General features: G+C 45.0%; 1 protein-coding gene across 1 annotated transcript in view; it reads left to right on the top strand.

Moving 5' to 3' along the window:
- The window catches only part of rnf19b (ring finger protein 19B), a 27,580-nt gene extending 8,178 nt beyond the window's left edge, over window positions 1-19,402 (top strand). The window contains 10 exon segments of the mRNA XM_083646314.1: window positions 4,175-4,176; window positions 4,179-4,285; window positions 4,287-4,374; window positions 6,641-6,785; window positions 9,266-9,428; window positions 12,308-12,422; window positions 12,710-12,850; window positions 13,667-13,856; window positions 15,461-15,595; window positions 16,298-19,402. Of these exon segments, the coding sequence (XP_083502440.1) occupies window positions 4,175-4,176; window positions 4,179-4,285; window positions 4,287-4,374; window positions 6,641-6,785; window positions 9,266-9,428; window positions 12,308-12,422; window positions 12,710-12,850; window positions 13,667-13,856; window positions 15,461-15,595; window positions 16,298-16,745 (1,534 nt within the window). The 3' untranslated portion in view covers window positions 16,746-19,402.
- Window positions 19,403-19,648: the final 246 nt, after the last annotated feature.

The following is a 19,648-nucleotide window of genomic DNA, read 5'->3' as shown; positions in this document are numbered from 1 at the left end:
GACCCTGTGCTGAAGTGTGAAGTCGTTGCTCTGTTGAAGTGTTGCACCGCTGATGCTGCTGATTGTCTCTGGTTTGAACTGAGAGTTTGACATGCTCATTGGAGGGCTGAGTGAGGTTTTGGTTCCAAAGCAAATGAAAAATAAGAAGCTTTCTTTACGTAGGCTACGTTTTGCAGATCCCCCCCCTATCCCTGTCACAGCAGTGATACAGAGAATCGATAATGTATTATTAACTGCCAGATAATGTCATAACATGCCAAAATGCAATCAGAATATCCCTTCAATGTAATACAAATATTGACTAATAATGCAACAAGTACGGTGTGTTTAGCTAAAAATGCATTGCGCCACTTCTGAAGTCATAAACAGTAGTAATGTGATATTATTGTTATTACTTTATCCAGCAATTCATTACACTAGAAATCTCGCGCGTGCTATGCACAATTCGCATCACTGATGACCTCACGATTGCTCGAGTGACCGCCACATCATCAGTGACATCACAATTTGCTCGAGTGACCGTCACTGATGATGACATCATCCAATGTGGGACGAAAATTGAAACAGAACAGACCCCGCTTACTCCCTTTTTATATAAAGATGACCAGGTTTTATGAACCTATTTACTGGGACATTTGTATTACATTATTTAGCATTTACGACATTATCGGGTTGCCAGAAAGCCCCATTTTTTTTTACAGCTTGCTGCATTTCTTTGCACGGTTTCCTCCCACCAAGTATTCAGATAAATCCTAATGCAGCCCAGATGTCGAGCGCAGGCATTTCTGCCATAACGACGACGCAGACAGTGAAAACACAAGTCTGCCTGTAGGAACGCCAGCTCATGTCTCATCATGTCCTCAGAAAAGCAGCTCTCGTCTCCTCTCTGCTATCCTTCAGTTCTTCTTCCATCCCCAGAAGCTCCAGTAGCTACAGGCCTGTTTGAGGTGTGTGTGTGAGAGAGAGAGAGAGAGAGAGAGAGAGAGAGACATGCTGCCAGGTTGGAGGAACACCAAAATATGTTTGCATGTTTGCAATGTTGCATTTTTTGCTGATATCAGATATGCTGATATTTGCCCGCTTTTTTGGCCGATTGCCGATGCTGATATTTGCACACATTCTTTCCACTTAATTTCAGAGAACATTAAGTCTCTACTGTATCATGCCTGCCTACTCTTGTCATGATGGCTCACTGGCAGATGCCGACATAAATGCAATGATTTTCAAAATATACACATTCGCTGGGCAAAAATATACATGATGGCGTTGAGCATTTTAGTCAAGCTGTGAGCATTTGAGCATCATTAAAGTGTCATTTTATTCATTACATTTTAAAGCTCCCTTGAAAAAGAGGGTTTCGATCTCAATGGGACTCACCTGGTTAAATAAAGGATAAAAAAAAAAAAAAAAAAAAACTTTATCGGCCGATACCGATTGTCGTGCTGATATATCATCGTGCAGCCCTACCAAAAAATAAGAGTTTGTGACGTTACAACTTACCAGCTCTCCCTCCTCAATCTGCTTTTTATATTATCACTTGAACATCCTCACACTGCGAAGAAAACAGCCATTGTCTCTGTTTTGTCAGGGAAGAAAGAGATGACATCATTGTTTTGTCAGGGGAAGAAAGAGATGACATCATTGTTTTGTCAGGGGAAGAAAGAGATGACATCATTGTTTTGTCAGGGAAGACAGACATGATGACATCATTGTTTTGTCAGGGAAGACAGACATGATGACATCGTTACAGTCTGCTTTTGTTATCTCTCCTCCAACACGTCCCTCGTAAACGTTGGCGGTGACGTTTGGTGACGGCTCTCTTTTCTCCACTTGATCTCTCTCTCTGCTTCTCTTTCTCTTTAATGTTCCTCCTTTCTCAGTAGTGTTACTCTAAACACACTCGTCATAACGTATTTACCATTTCTCCTCCTTCCCCCCCGCTGGCTTATAAAAATGGCAAATGTTATTCTGTTATAGTTGCTTGCAAGGTGGATATCTGTTCTCCAAGGACTTACAGAGGGGGGAAACATTTACTTTAATTAATGTAATGTTGTATCATATAAAAAGTACATGGGGCATTGGCATCAATTAGTAACTAAGCAGATACTCAGTTGTGATCTGATCAATAGTTACAGTAATGTTGATTGTCACATTCAGAGCTAGTTAGTGTTAGTTAGTTATTTAGTTAATTAGTTAGTTAGTGTTTTTGTTTTTTGTATTTTATTTCATTGCCTCTCTGTCAATGAAATGCAATTATTAATAGTGTACTGTTGTCTTGGACCCCAGGAAGACTAGCTGTCATCTAGGCGCGTCAGTTAATGGGGATCCTTATAATAAACAAATAACAGTCCGTCAATGAAAGGTCCAATTTTCAAATGACTGTTCCCAGAATAACTCCATTCATCCCAGCAGTATTCAAATGTTTTGCAACAGCAAATACTCCACTGAGGAACTCATCTATCTCTCCTTCCTCAATATTCTATCTTTGTGATTTCCATATTAATTAACTTCCCCGTCTCTCTCTCCTCCGTTCACAGTATCTCTCTGTCTCTGTCTCTGTCTCTGTCTCTGTCTCTGTCTCTGTCTCCTCCTTCAAGAGAAGGTTGTCAGGTGATGTCGCGTGTCCTCTAGCGGCCATATCGAAGGTTTTTCAGCTCTTGGCAGCACCGGCTGACAGCAGTTAATTGCATCTCTAAACTCAATACTCAGCAGTCTCATCCTCTTACAATAGACACGCTTTATGTCTGTGCTGCTGTGTTAGTAGGAGAATGGTCATTTAATCATTGTTTAGATAATGTCAGCTTGGTAGCTACTAGCTAGCTGATGTGTCCTGGGTTCGAATCTGGACCAGGACCTTTGTCACATCTGTGTCTGTTCAGTTTAATCTATGTCTGGTGGTTACCACATCTGATTTGCACAGGAGCCAATGTTAATTGGGGGTTTTTAACCTTTATTTACAGTATACAGGGGGTGTCTCACTGAGAGCAATGCTCTCTCACACATTCACACGCCTGGAAGCTGACAAGCACAACCACAGTCTGATCTGCTGGCTCACTGACCAGCTCCACTGGAGCGGTTGGGGTTAAGGGCCTTGCTCAAGGGCACCTCAGTGGTGGTAATGAGGGAGGGGCAAGCGTTGCTTTTTCACTTTCCCACCCAGATTTCTCCTGCCGGTCCCGGGGATTGAACTGACGACCTTCCGGTCACAAGCTCGCTTCTCTAACCTTTAGGCCACCACTGGCCCATGAACATTAGCGTTGGTTGCTTTGCTAAATTAGCTTGCTGCTAGCTAGCTAACATAACAAAACAAAAGGATCCACTGAGTGGATGTTTCAGTAAGTTCAATTTGGAAACACATGTTCACTTGTTCTTGACATAATGTGTTGATGAATGGACCACACAGATGTTCTTGAGATGTCTCTCCCGTTCATGCCGGGTTGGTTGCTAGTTAGCGGCTAATTCTCCACTGGACCTCAGGAGATTTGTGATGCAACTGCTTTACTTTACTTACTTTATTCCATTTAGCAGACGCTTTTGTCCAAAGCGACTTACATCATATATCAAAAACACATTTGGTACAAGATGTAGAAACTGCAAAGCTTCTACTTCCTAACTCCTCGCGTTGTTGTTAAGCGGTGGTACCCTTCTTCACATGCTATCTTGTCGGAAAGTCAAACCCAGGACGCCCTGAAGCTTAGCAAACTTATTTAGGATGTTTAGTCCGGCTAACTACAAACATGTGGCTGATAAAGGTGCATGTCTGTGTGTTTGTTCATTACTATACAAAACTTCCCAACTTGCACCATGTTGAGTAGGTTAAAGGGTTATCCATGTCATGTGTGATCACTTGGAAATTCGGGTAGCAAAATTGTCTCTGACTTTCCGATGACATGATCATTTGACTTGGTTAGTTATTAACAACCCCCCTCCCTCTCTCTCTCTCTCTCTCCCTCTCTCTCTCTGTCTCCCTCTCTCCCTCTCTCTCCCTCTCTCTCTCTCTCCCTCTCTCCTCTGTCTCTCTCTCTCCCTCTCTCTCTCCCCCCCCCCTCTCTCTCTCTCCCTCTCTCTCTCTCTCCCTCTCTCTCTGTCTCTCTCTCTCCCTCTCTCCCCCCCCCCCTCTCTCTCTCCTCTCTCTCTCCCCCCCCTCCTCTCTCTCTCCCTCCCTCTCTCTCAGGTTGCGGTCATTGCCTCCGGCTGTGCCAGCTGTCCCAGGCTGGTGTGTCGCAGGGAGGGCTGCGGGGCCGAGTTCTGCTACCACTGCAAACAGGCCTGGCATCCCAACCAGAACCTGCGACTCGGCCCGCCAGCAGAGGGCGCAGTCCCTGCACACACACAGCAACCACTCCCCCAGCTACACACAGGAGCAGGGCCCCGGTAAGAACGAACGAACGAACGAACACACACACACACACACACGAACACACACACACACACACACACACACACACACACACACACAACCACTCAACCTCCCCGGAAAGTACTTGGATTACATACAATCATAAGAAATTTTACACAAATTCACACACACACACACACACGCACGCACGCACGCACACACACACACACACACACACACACACACACACACACACACACACACACACACACACACACACACATGTAGTTATTTGTGTATGAAATGATATGGTCATATTATAGGATGAGGTGAAATGCATTTTTGCCTTGAAATGACAGGTGCATCCTTTACTGTATTGACATAATCCTGTATCATATACTGCAGAGAGACAGACCAACTGTCAAAAAGACCTGTATCATAGACTGCAGAGAGACAGACCAACTGTCAAAAAGACCTGTATCATAGACTGCAGAGAGACAGACCAACTGTCAAAAAGACCTGTATCATAGACTGCAGAGAGACAGACCAACTGTCAAAAAGACCTGTATCATATACTGCAGAGAGACAGACCAACTGTCAAAAAGACCTGTATCATAGACTGCAGAGAGACAGACCAACTGTCAAAAAGACCTGTATCATAGACTGCAGAGAGACAGACCAACTGTCAAAAATACCTGTATCATAGACTGCAGAGAGACAGACCAACTGTCAAAAAGACCTGTATCATAGACTGCAGAGAGACAGACCAACTGTCAAAAAGACCTGTATCATAGACTGCAGAGAGACAGACCAACTGTCAAAAAGACCTGTATCATAGACTGCAGAGAGACAGACCAACTGTCAAAAAGACCTGTATCATAGACTGCAGAGAGACAGACCAACTGTCAAAAAGACCTGTATCATAGACTGCAGAGAGACAGACCAACTGTCAAAAAGACCTGTATCATATACTGCAGAGAGACAGACCAACTGTCAAAAAGACCTGTATCATAGACTGCAGAGAGACAGACCAACTGTCAAAAAGACCTGTATCATAGACTGCAGAGAGACAGACCAACTGTCAAAAAGACCTGTATCATAGACTGCAGAGAGACAGACCAACTGTCAAAAAGACCTGTATCATAGACTGCAGAGAGACAGACCAACTGTCAAAAAGACCTGTATCATAGACTGCAGAGAGACAGACCAACTGTCAAAAAGACCTGTATCATAGACTGCAGAGAGACAGACCAACTGTCAAAAAGACCTGTATCATAGACTGCAGAGAGACAGACCAACTGTCAAAAAGACCTGTATCATAGACTGCAGAGAGACAGACCAACTGTCAAAAAGACCTGTATCATAGACTGCAGAGAGACAGACCAACTGTCAAAAAGACCTGTATCATAGACTGCAGAGAGACAGACCAACTGTCAAAAAGACAACATCAAACTAAAAAACTCTACAAACTGATCAAACTTTGTGTGATCATAGAAACACATACATGAATGTACGTGTCTCTATAATCCCATTTTGATTAAAAGTTCATTACATAAAACCCTCCGGCTATCCTCAGTCATCTCTCTCTCTCCCTATCTCTCTCTCTCTCTCTCTCTCTCTCCCTCTCTCTCTCTCTCCCTCTCTCCATCTCTCTCTCTCTCTCTCTCTCTCTCTCTCCCTCTCTCCATCTCTCTCTCTCTCTCTCTCTCTCTCCCTCTCTCCATCTCTCTCTCTCTCCCTCTTTCCATCTCTCTCTTTCTCCCTCTCTTCCTAACTCTCTCTCTCTCCCTCTCTCAATCTCTCTCTCTCCCTCTCTTCCTAACTCTCTCTCTCTGTCTCTGTCTCTCTCTCTCTCTGTATTTCCTGAGTTAATAAAGCACTTCCAGTCTTCTTTGCTCTGCCAAGTATGCAAAGGGGCTGACAGCAGTGGTCTGGTGCTGCCTCACAGAAACCAGGTGTCTTTCTACACGATCTGTCTGTGCACAATGTGAACAATCAGAGCGGAGGAATTGCCCAATCCATTCCTCTAATGAGCTTTGATTTTGTTGCCAGGAGAGAAAGAGACAAGACACTTGGTACCGCTCGCAACTTAACGAGTTAAACCCTTTGTTTTTGACAAGATCTAACACATGCAAGCAGAGGTTTTGACTCTACATGTATGTATGCATACAGTACAGCACATACATACGTGTATACATCGGTACAGGAAGTTTTGTATTCTAAGACTCCTCCCCCTCCCCTTTTTTTAAATGATAGTTTTGGATGTGATGACATCACTAACCGTCCTGTTTCTGTCCCCAGCCGATGACATCAAGCCCTGCCCGCGATGCGGCGCTTACATCATCAAGATGAACGACGGCACCTGCAATCACATGACCTGCGCCGTCTGCGGCTGCGAGTTCTGCTGGCTCTGCATGAAGGAGATCTCCGACCTGCACTACCTCAGGTACACACACACACACACACGCACACGCACGCACACACACACACACACACACACACACACACACACACAGAAACACACACACACACACACACAGAAACACACACACACACACACACACACACACACACACAGAAACACACACACACACACACACACACACACACACACATGCTCTCTCTCTCTCTCTCATTCTCTCTCTAAAGCTGTTTTCACACATACAGACAGGGAAATTACCTGTAAATCAAGACTGGCTATTTCCCAGAATTTCCCTTCACACCTGTATTTGAGGGGGGTCGGGGGGGGGGAGGACTGAAGGACTGGCCAGAGAGCGAGCAGAGAGGGGAGGGGGGGAAATCGGCACGCCCACACATGAAGCAGACATACTGGTCTTGTGACAACCTCCAAAGTGGTGAAATGACTGCGATGACGGGGTCACGCTTATACCGGAAAACAACTTTCACACATGAAGGCATTACACCGCTTTCTGGTCATTTCCCGGTATAAAGCACATGTGTGAAAACGGCTTAAATGACTCAGACCCCCTCGTTACACATAATCTGTGTGTGTGTGTGTGTGTGTGTGTGTGTGTGTGTGTGTGTGTGTAGGGGTGTGTGTGTGTGTGTGCGCGTGTGCGTGTGTGTGTGTGTGTGTGTGTGTGTGTGTGTTTGTAGGTGTGTGTGTGTGTGTGTGTGTGTGTGTGTGTGTGTGTGTGTGTGCACGTGTGTGCGTGTGTGTGTGTGTGTGTGTGTGTGTGTGTGTGTGTTTGTAGGTGTGTGTGTGTGTGTGTGCGTGTGTGTGTCTGTGTGTGTGCGTGTGTGTGTTTGTGTAGGGGTGTGTGTGTGTGTGCGTGTGTGTGTTTGTGTAGGGGTGTGTGTGTGTGTGTGTGTGTGTCTGTGTGCGCGTGTGCGTGTGTGTGTGTGTGTGTGTAGGTGTGTGTGTGTGTGTGTGTGTGTGTGTGTGTGTGTGTGTGTGTGTGTGTGTGTCTGTGTGTGCGCGTGTGCGTGTGTGTGGTTGTGTAGGGGTGTGTGTGTGTGTGTGTGTGTGTGTGTGTGTGTGTGTGTGTGTGTGTGTTCATTTGATGTGGTTAGTGAGTAAGAGGCAGTAAAGTGATTCCCCTCTCTCGGTGCTTTGTGATAATGTTCCCTGAAGTCATCGTCGTCCGTCTTCACTTCACTTTTTCTGTCCCTTCTGCCTGTTAATGAGAACATCAGGCCAGGGGTTTTCCTGCATAGAGGGATTTTTCACATCCCCCAAAGAGATTTTAGCCTTCTAAGTTAAAACATCCCACTGAATTGTGAGGGACATGACTTTATTCTTTGATTTTGGGTTGGGGGGGGGGGGTGGAGATCCTGACAACTCTGACTGTATATTCACTCAATATTAAGCATTTCTACAGTATCATTTTAGTAGTAGTAGTAGTAGTAGTTTATTTTCATTGTATAAATCATACAACGAAATTGCAAACTCCCCGTCATGCAACCATACAGTCCAATCAGTTCCAATCAATTCACCAGACCCCGCAGTATATAGGCACAATAATAATAATAATGATGATAATAACAATAATGGTAACAGTAATAATAGTGAATAGTGCAGTCAGTGCATCCGAATGGATCGGTCAATCAGTCAATAGATTATTAATCATTAAAGGGACTTATTAGGAAGTGTCACAGCCCTTGTTGGGTAGAAGGAGTTCTGGAGCCTGGATGTGGGAGTTTTTATTGTCCTGTACCGCCTCCCAGAGGGTAGAGGAGTGAACAGGTGAGAACCAGGGTGGGTGATGTCTTTTAGGATGCTCTTGGTACTGTTCAGGCAACGGGTGTTGTAAATGTCCTCAAGGGTGGGGAGTTGTGTTCTGATGATCTTTGCTGCTGTAGTGATGATCTTGTGAAGTTTATTTATTTATTTTTTCCCCCCCCACATTTTTACATTGAAATGACTTGCTTTCTGAAAGTGGAAGTGCTGTAAACACACTTTGCTCCACAAGTTCTGACAATGACTGATATGGTTGTATGCAGGAAATCAGGATAACAACGACTGCACTAACCCAAAATATCAGTATCATTTTTGAGAATTTCAAAGTTAATGTCCCACATTTTTTTTTTTACATCAAAATGACTTGAAGTTTGAAACTTGGAGTGCTTTAAAAACACATCCATAAGTTCAGTCTTTATGCAGACTGATCATGCTTACTGTCTGTTCAGTCTTTATGCAGACTGATCATGCTTACTGTCTTGCACAGTCACCCCCCCCAAAGAGCCATTCTGAGGCAGGAAAAACCCTACAGGCCTTTCAGATGTTTACATTTCAACTGTTCTAACTAACTGCTCTCTTCTTCTGGTTTTCTCCCCACATTTTCCCCTTATCTCTGCATTTCCCCTCCTTCCTTCCTCCTGCCCCCCCTCTCTCTCCCTCTCTCTCTCTCTCTCTCTCTCTCCCTCGCTCTCTCTCCCCCCTCTCGCTCTCCTTCCCTCCATCAGTCCATCCGGCTGTACGTTCTGGGGCAAGAAGCCGTGGAGCAGGAAGAAGAAGATCTTGTGGCAGCTGGGCACGCTGATCGGAGCTCCGGTCGGCATCACCCTCATCGCCGGCATCGCCGTGCCCGCCATGGTCATCGGCATCCCCGTCTACGTCGGCCGCAAGGTGAGAGATCCACTCATCCTGTAACACTCACACACTTTGCCACATGTCATCCCTCTCTCTCCCAACCTTTCCTGTCTGTCTACTGTCCTACCAATTAAAGTAAAAATGTTTAAATGTATGTATATAAAAAGAAAGGAGCTCAACAACAGCTTTCCATTGATATATAATATTTGCATCCAAAATTATGCTTAGGTATGTCCCTTTTGCACCAATCTCGATAAGAAATCACACTATAAGCTGTCGAGAGAGGAAGAGGGGAATTTGTTTTCAAGATAGGAGCAGATTTGAGTGAGAGGAGGGTGAGAGGAGGAAGTGATTCAGTGTGGATGAGGGGATGTGAAGTATTTATGAAACAGCATCTTACTCAAGTCTTCATGATCGCAATCTGACACTTTCTTCAAGATAACGTGATGACCCTAAAGTCATAAGGTCGGAAACTATAGAGAAAAACTCCCTTTTGATTTCCCCCCTTGGCCAGTAACAGTTCATGTGTAACTTATCATAGCCTGGATGGACCAGTGAAGAACCCAGAAGTGGAAAACCACAGTCTTGTAGCAATGCACACAAATGGAGTCATTGACTTTCACAATGATTCTCATTTTCTGGGAATTCACAACATTACATCACATTCAGAATAACACTGAAACATTACATCACTTTCAGAATAACACTGAAGCACTCTTGGTTTCGGTATGTAGGCCCGGCTTTGTGGGTTAAAAAGTGTAAAAATCAATCAATCTTAAATTAGTTTCACTTTGATGCTCCTATAACATTAGACAGTGATGATATATATATCATCATCATCATCATCATCATCACTTTATTGACAGACACAAGGTGCAGTAAAAAACACTACATATAAAACAGGTAAACAACACAATAAGAACACTAGCAACTCAACAATACTACAATAAGACACTGTACCAATGTTTCCAGATGGAAGACAGGTATCTAGTGTCACTGAGATTAGGCTGAGAGACAGCAACATAATGATCATATTCTGAGACTCATTCAGACGACAGATAAACGTATACATCAGGTTTCTCAACAGCGCATGAAAGGTGTTAACTCCTGCTCCACAAAACATTTCACTGGCGCTGCAACACCTTGGCTTCCTAAGAAGGATCCTCAGGCAGTCATTATAAGCAACCTGCAGCTTTTGGATGCTAGCCTGCTTAAACTTGACCCACAGGGGGGCAGTATAAAGAGGAGTGCAGTAGGCTCTAAACAGGTTTACCTTTACATCATCTGAGCAAAAATAAAACTTCTTCCTCAGCATGTTAGCTTGAGCATACAGTACACGCCTCTGTCTGTATATGTCATCATCATCACTCATTTGATCAGTTATAATATGACCCAAATATTTAGTTCTACAGCAAACTGCCAGCACCTGCCCAGACAAATAAAAAGAAGGAAAGGAGAGATCCTTATCATCTCTTGTTCTGCAGATCATAGTGACACTCTTCTTAGCATTGTATTTCACATCAAAACGACCTCCATAGTCAGAACAGATATTCAGCAACTGTTGGAAACCAGTACTACTCGGAGACAGGATGACCAAATCATCGGCATACATGAAGTGATTTACACTGGTATTACCAATCACATATCCCGTTCGGCAGCTGCTGAGCTGTACAGAGAGATCATTCATATAAAGATATATATCATATAGCATCACTATAATATATGTATAGCATCACTATATCATATCTCTATGTGTGTGTATGTATATATACGGTATATATATATATATATATATATATATATATAGCATCACTATATCATCTATATATATCCTTTATATTCAGTGAGATTTAGTCGACTGGAGAAAGTAAAGCACATGAAATACGGCAAATGCCATGGATCGTGTCGTTTTGAACAAAAGATGTGAACTAGCGTCATCAGAGACTCTGATGAAGACGCACCTTGCATCGAAACGTTACTCAATAAAGGTTTATTATTCACTTGGTCCGTGTGCTCCAGTATGTTTGGATGTTATCTGAAGTCTCTCCTCAAAGATTGCCCTCTTCTGAGAGCACCGGACCAGCCTGCTGGGCTGCTAACCTCATCCTGCAAACACAATGGCATGCCTTGCCCTAGAAATTGTTCTTTTATTTTGACTAAATTGCTCATGAATCCATTTCCAGGAAGCATTAACAGCATCTTGCAAAACCTGCAGATGCCCTGAAAATGTCCCACTGACATCTGCAGAGGAGTGACTACTGTATATCATGTCTGCGTGATGTTTCTGTGGTCGCTGCTGTTCTGTTATCAGCCAGGCATGAATTTCTGAGACTGGAAATTGTCAACGCAAACATCTCCCACTCAACTGCAAGAGACAGGATATTGCATGAGAATGGGCATTTTGGTAAAAATTCCACACCGCATTAACGCAGCACTCTCTTGTGGAGACTCTGTGTAACTGCGGATTTCAGGATCAGCCTGAGGCAGTTTAACTACATGGCTAAGATTAACTGGAACCTTAGACACAACATTTCTCTCCCATGCTCTGTTTCAGCTTTTGGTTCTTGTCGCTGTTCAAATCTCCCAAAGCCTTATTGAGGAGCTCAGAGTATTACTGACTGTAAACCTGTTAAGGAAATACCTCAGTTCAGTCAATGTTAGTGGAGCTGTTTGTTAGTGAGAGAAGGAAAGCAGCCTAGTTCCTCTAATGCAACGCAAATCTGATTCTTTTCAGGAGAAATTTGAAAAGCTGTGTGACAGAAATTTAGGTGAATTAGAATGACCCAAATGGGTCACGAAATCAAAACGGAATCACAAAATGGAATATATTTCACACGCCCTTCTTTGGTACTGTCCAGTCTGTGTGTGTTTGGGATGTTTGTTGAGGTCAACCCCCTCTCTCCTCCTCTGGTCAGATCCACGCTCACTACGAGCTGAAGAAGACTTCTCGCCACAGGAGGAACCTGGCCATCACCGGGGGCGTGGCCCTGTCCATCATCACCGCCCCGGTCATAGCTGCCGTCAGCGTCGGTAAGAAACGCACCAGGAGCTTCGTCTGTCGAGCACCGTGCCTCTCTGAGGCTGATACACCCATCACTTTACAAGACTTCTGCTGTTACACAATAATGAATGACAAGCACCCACCCAAAACACATTCTACTTTCTAAAGGATAGTTCATAAGTGAAATCCTTGCTTTACAAAAACACTTTCGCAGACTTTCTCTGAAACTCTGAAAATACAAAAGTCCAATTGTCATGACAGTGAAGAGGGCCGTGTATCCTGATGTCAGCATCTCGTCTCTCTGCTGCCCCCTCAGGTATCGGCGTGCCCATCATGTTGGCGTACGTTTACGGCGTGGTGCCCATCTCTCTGTGCCGGGGCGGGGGCTGCGGTGTGAGCAGAGGGAAGGGGCGGGGCATGCGGATAGACTTTGACGAAGACGACGGACCAATCACAGGTGAGGAAGCCAAACCCCAACGCATGACAGCATTTCCTGCAAAGAGGAGGAGCAGCATGTCAGAAACTACAGAAGCCCATTCAGGACATAACGCATTCTGTTTTCCACAGATAATGAGAGTTTTTGTTTTTAAAATAATTTCAGCAAACGTGATCATGTGGATCCTGGCACAAGCTGGTATAACAGTATGCCTTGCTATTACAGATAGTCTAGGTAGAAAACAAAAGGTGTTATCTCAAGTCAATGACGTCAATAACTCAATGTCTCGAGAAAACAACGAAAATCAGCTTATCACAGGAAGTCACTAGAAGCGCACTTCGGGCAGCTCAGAGAGCGCAAACCTCCGCCAAGGCCAATTATAGTCCAGTCTGCTATCATATGCAAATTTCGTGAGTCGGACCAGATCCGCTCCAAAGTTGAGTGGGTTCTTCCTTGGCCCATGCTACACCCTTCCACCAAGTTTCAGGAAATTCGCCCCAGGAGTTTTTCCGTAATCCTGCAAACATCAGACAAACGGCACTGAAAACATAACCTCCTTCGCAACTATCAATATATGTCCTCATGGGCTTCCGTAGATGTCGGATCTATTGTATCCTTTTGACTGGATGATTACACACGTTACTACTACACATTATTACTAGACTTGAATGTATACATCAGCTCCAACGAAGGATCTATTTATCATAACGATTAAAGAGTCAGTTCGTTCATTCCTTCAACATTGGGCCCTCAGCCTTTGACAGTGTTTCAGCTCTGCAGCACATTCATACAACTCACACACACGTCAATAATATTTCATATCTGCTCCTCTGTCAGTGGCGGATGCGTGGCGCGCCCTGAAGTCCCCCAGCCTCGGGGAGAGCAGCCTGGACGGGGCAGCCAGTGGCCTGAGCACCACCTCCCCCAGCGAGGGGCTGTCTGTGGCGCCCGGGGCGCTGGGTGACACCCCGCACTTCAACACCCTGGCAGGCGGCGCCCTGGGGACGCGCACCGGCAAGTACAGCAGGTGAGGGTTAGCGCCAAACAATTCGCCAACTTGCTGTTGTTACACGCAAACACATCATTCCTATCACTTACGTTTGAAGTTCAATTGATTTCCTGACCCTGCAGACATCCTTGCGATTTGGAGTCAAGCCTCTCTCTCTCTCTCTACTAGTTTTATATTTATGGTTGAACAAGGACAATCCCAGTTGCTGCTCACCATCAGTTGTCCCATGGTCCAAGGCCAATGTGTTCACCAAATTTCATTACATTAGATTACATACGTCATTTAGCAGACACTTTTATCCAAAGTGACTTACAATATCACATTTTGTCAACAGTACAGAAATCAACTATGCAAAACAATCTATGACAGCTACAACTTTTTGAGGGAATAGAGTAGCACTTGGAGAAAGTAGTTAGAGAAGGAATAAGTGACATTAGTTGGATTTTTTTTTAAGAAGAGGGAGAAAGATGTTAGTTCAAGAAGGGCCCAGGTGTAGCCTGAAAAGGTGTGTTTTTAGTGATTCGGGCAGAGACTCGGCCGTCCTGACCGAAGGGGGGAGTTCGTTCTACCATTGTGGCGCCAGGGACGAGAAGAGTCGCGATCGGGATGAGCGACTTTTGAGCCCACATAGCGGGGGAGGGGCGAGGCGACCTGCAAGGGCGGAGGAGCGGAGGGTGCGGTGTGATGTTTGGAACCTGACCATAGATTGTAGGTACAGAGGAGCTGTCTGGTGTACCGCCCTGTAGGCCAGTACCAGTCTTGAATTTGATGCGTGCCGAGATGGGAAGCCAGGGAAGGTCCCCGGAAGAGGGGAGTGACATGACAGAATTTAGGTTGGTTGAACACCAGAGGGGCTGCAGCGTTCTGAATGAGCTGTAGTGGTTGGATGACAGCCAGAAGAACGTTGCAGTAGTCCAGGCGGGAGATGACAAGTGTCTGGACCAGGAGTTGTGTCGCTTCCCTCATGAGAAACGGATGGATTTGGCAGATGTTGTACAGCGAGAACCTACATGAGCCGGCTGTCGTTGTGATGTAGACTGAACAGGACAGCTGGTTGTCTGGGATCACCCCGAGGTTCTTAGCTGTTTGAGAGGGTAACACAGTAGTGTTGTCAATGGAGATGGAGAGGGCAGTGAGGGGACAGTCTTTCCCTGGGAGGAAGAGTAGCTCTGTCTTACCAAGATTGAGCTTGAGGTGGTGAGCAGACATCCAGGCACCGATGTCTTTGAGGCATACAGCGATACGTGCCTCGATTTGGGTGTCTGAGGGGGGGGAGGAGAGGTAGAGCTGAGTGTCGTCGACATAGTAGTGATAGAGAAGCCATGAGATGAGATCACATGGCCAAGAGATCTGATATAGAGAAGGAATAGCAAGGGGCCTCATGGAAATCCATTCATACGTTTTTTGAAATATCATGCTGACTGACAAACAAGCTAACTAACAGCTAATTAAAGCTCCATAATGGCAATATTAAATGTCAAGCTGGTGTGTGTGTGTGTGTGTGTGTGTGTGTGTGTGTGTGTGTGTGTGTGTGTGTGTGTTTCTTTTTGCTCTTGGTTAGTACACATACTGTATGACTGAGCGTTGTAATTGATGGATATTGATTGGCCCTGGTCCTGCAGGCTGGAGGTGCAGGCAGGGGAACTGGCCAAAGAGTCGGCCCAGAGGGAGACGGGCAGCCTGGGGACGGGCAGCGACTGTGCCAGCACCCGAGGCATGGCCGGGTCCATCATCTCCTCCTACACCCTACCTGACAGGTGACACAGCACTTCTATGGTGTTTTTCATCTTCCTCCGTTTCCCATTTTTATCTTGGATTGTGCCTTTTCTGATCGGATCACTTCTCATGTCTCTTCTCTCCTCTCCTCTCCTCTCCTCTCCTCCTCTCCTCTCCTCTCCTCTCCTCTCCTCTCCTCTCCTCTCCTCTCCTCTCCTCTCCTCTCCTCTCTCCTCTTTTGTCTCCAGCTCCCTTTCCTTTGTCAATTCAAGATCAGATTCATCTAGATATATATATATATATATAGATCTTTACTTAGCAGATGCTAACTAGCCTGGGTGAACCCATCCTTCGACGTGACGTCACAGACTGTGTCTGTAGCGTAAGTGACTGATAGTGCATGGAGCTCACGTGGAGGCTGGGTTTACCCAGGCTACATTCTAACCTAGTTCTTCTTCATCATGATTAAAATTGCAGTAAACAAACATCACATCGGAGATATCTGCATTTGGCTGCTGTTGCAGGAAGTCTTTGTACTTGCAAAGAACAGTTAACAAAAATAATAATGTATGTATGATTGTCAAGCTGAAAATAAGATGAAAGGTTGATATTTGATGTCACCAGGTTCTTATCTGACAGCAGCGATATCTAGTCTGTCAAGTCAAGGTTCCTGGATACTGAGGCTGATTTGATGTGAAGCATCTGTCTGACTGCTCTCTGTGTCAATCTGTGTCTCTCTGCAGGGAGTGTACTAACCTGGAGATCCAGGTGGACATTGAGACCAAACCCAGCCATCTCTACCTGACCAGCGAAGAGGACCTAACCGCGCCCCCGGGCTCTGCCGCCATGGCGGCCGCGTCGGGAGGCGAGGAGCCTCAGGACTGCAGCTCCAGAAGGGGCGGCGCTCTGTCCGGCTCTGTGCTGGGGCTGTCGCCGGGCGCCTCCCTCCGGGAGGGGCTTCGCGACGTCACCCTGGCCCAGCCGGAGAGCATCCGCAGCGACCTGGAGATGTCCGACACGCAGTCGGACGACATCGCGGAGCTGACGTCGGACGACTGCGACTCGCCCCACCCCAAGAGCTGCCACCCGGCGTCCGGCCAGCAGCCGCAGCTGTCCACCTGCCGCGCGCCGCACCCCTCCACCGAAGGCCTTCACTGTCCCGCCGACAGTAACGTCATCCTCTACATCTGAGAACAGCGGGTGTCTCAGGATTGCACAAAAAGAAACTAACAACCCCCCCGCCCTCCCTCGCCCCCGACGACCGTACTGTATGTTTTCACTTTCCCCCGACCGACTTCACAGCTTTTCTTCTGTCGTCTCTTTTGCTGCCTTTTCGACTCACAGGAACCCGAACCGTCTTACACGCGGGACGGACAGCCTTCGTTTACTTTTGTCTGTCTGTCTTATCTATCGACCTGTCAATCTCCTCACTGGGTAAATTGTCAGGGTTCTACCTCTGAGATTGATAAGATGACGATTTATGTTTACTTCTTGGTGCAAAATGCCTTGGCTACTTAACAAAACAGAAAAAAAGCAAGACAAGAGGTACAAATTTGCCACAAGAAATATTGCAAAAACGAAACAATGAAATAAGGTGAAACGTCACCAAGCACAGCAGTGGGTGAAGGATTGTGAGGGAAATAGATTTGTACTGAGGACGAAGGATGTGTTTATAACAGTGTGTGAATGAGTGTGGACTTTGTACTCGACTCTGTCGGCTTTATTTTAATTCCTAATTTATATCAAAAGACCTTGTTTTGCCAGGCGCATGTGTCTGCATGAGCCACGTCTTGTGTGGAAGGTTTGAAAGTTCCTGTTACACTGGCAAGAGTTTAGTTTACGTCTGCACCTGAATCTCCCTTGCCCCGCACAGAGAGGGACCACTGGGAGGGTATAGAGAGAGAGAGAGAGAGAGAGAGAGAGAGTCCATGCCCTGCACAGAGAGGGACCATTGGGAGGCTAGAGAGAGAGAGAGTCCATGTGCCCCGCACAGAGAGGGACCACTGGGAGGCTTAGAGAGAGAGATAGGTTGTTAGCTGACAATGATGAAACCAGATCATCTGAATCCATGTTCTGTGGGTGAAATCCACTGAGGGAAGATTCTATTCTATTTCACGACAATGGCTGCTAAACAAAGTTGTGTTCGTTGTGCTATTATGTCAGAAAGTTGAACCTGAAAGACTAAAAACAACAACCAAACTTTGCCGCCCTGCAGCTTAATGAGCTCATTTGAAATGTTCTGGTTAACATCAAACTTGCAATAGGTGCATGTGTTTGTGTAGCCTTACTGTTGACTTACACAAAACCTGAGTTTATCGCCTTGTTGAGAAAGGTGACCACTACCAAATTTAGCAGAAAATAAAAAATTGGGTAGCAACATTTTCTCCGAATGTTTCCACGTACTCATCCGACATAGCAGCACACAAATACACAACTAGTTCCAAACAGAATGCTAATGCTAAGCTGATGTTGCCTAACAACTCAGAAGACGGCCTGTCATTGTCAGAACTCTGTCACTGTATGGCTCTGGTGTGTTTCATTTGGTCTGACCAGTGCTGAGCTGTAGACTGCCTTACACACATAGAGACTCTCACTGACCCACCACACACACACACACACACACACACACACACACACACACACACACACACACACACACACACACACACACACACACACACACACACACACACACACAATGACTTTGATTACTAGTCTCACCCATTTGAATGTTGAGTGTGTGTGTGTGTGTGTGTGTGTGTGTGTGTGTGTGTGTGTGTGTGTGTGTGTGTGTGTGTGTGAGTGAGAGAGAGTGTCCGTTTCACAGACCATCAACAGAGAGACAAAACTAAGGCAGGCAAATTCACAAGATGCTATAGAATGAGTGGATGGACTCTTGTTGAATGTATTTGTTTGTCCCACTATCTGAGTGACGTTGTTTATTTTTTTGAATGAGCACTTGTGCACTTTATCTCAAATGTCTATTTTTTCCCTTGTCTTTTTTTTTTTTTGCTCCTCACTGTCTGTTTGCTATCAGTGACTTTATTTCCATTGCATACAAATGTCTGTGGTACAACCAAAATAAATCACTTGCCAGAAAGCCTCTTATGTTGGCTGTAACAAATGAAGAGTTTGGTTCCAAAAATGATACGGCCATTTAGGAGAAAAACACCCTTTCCTTTGTCAGGTTCATCATTCAGGTTCCTCAATCTATTTAGGGGATCCTGTATGTTAAAGTGTTCAGTTTACCTCCTATCCTTCATAGAGGAATACACTCTTATTTTATTTTATTTTATTTTATTTTACTTTATTTTGTTCTATTCAGTTTGTCCTATTAATAGTTTTGTAATAGTCTGTCACTTTCTTTCAAATGGTGGATATCTAATTTTGGACTTGAACTCTTCACATATTGACTTGGTGATGCTGTTTCTAATCATACTCAACAGCCTGAATAGTTTCCTAGCTTTCTGTCACCTTTGTGCTTCAGTTTAAAGAGGTTTTCTTCCAGGTTTTCCTTTTAATCTACGAGGAGTCGACCTGGAAACCTTCACATCTCAGAGTAGCTTTGAGCTGCTCATTATTACCGGGTGGCGCTTCGTTTGTCTGCCTGTGACAAGACACACGAATGTACCGCGGATGGAAACTGAACTTGCTGAATGAAACATGCGCTGATGAAAAAATGTCATAAATACTTATTTGAAAGGTTTAGAGTATTATAGATAGCAATATTTACGTGTTATTATATGTGTATTTCCTGGCACTGTTAAGAGCCCTGCTGTGTGTGCGGGGTTGTACATGCGGGACTGTGAAAGACTTCTTGTGGACCTTTGGGGAAAAAATATATATAAAATAAATACAATCTTCTGTTGCACCAAAGAATTGACTTATTGTCATCATGTGTAAGAGAAAATCAAATGAAAGCTATTGATCTTTCTCTGTCTCTCTATCCACTTTCAAACACATCTGAATAATAACTGAAATAACTGGTGAAATAATGTCTTTCTAAGTTATGGGTGGTTCTTAAGTAATGGGATGGGCCAAAGAGGTAATAGGAATATTAAAGCATGCAAAATATTCTGGGGAAACTGCTATTA

The sequence above is a fragment of the Poromitra crassiceps genome, assembly GCF_964638095.1.
Source record: "Poromitra crassiceps genome assembly, chromosome: 11".
Taxonomy (NCBI): domain Eukaryota; kingdom Metazoa; phylum Chordata; class Actinopteri; order Beryciformes; family Melamphaidae; genus Poromitra; species Poromitra crassiceps.
This window is presented reverse-complemented; position numbering and strand designations above follow the sequence as displayed.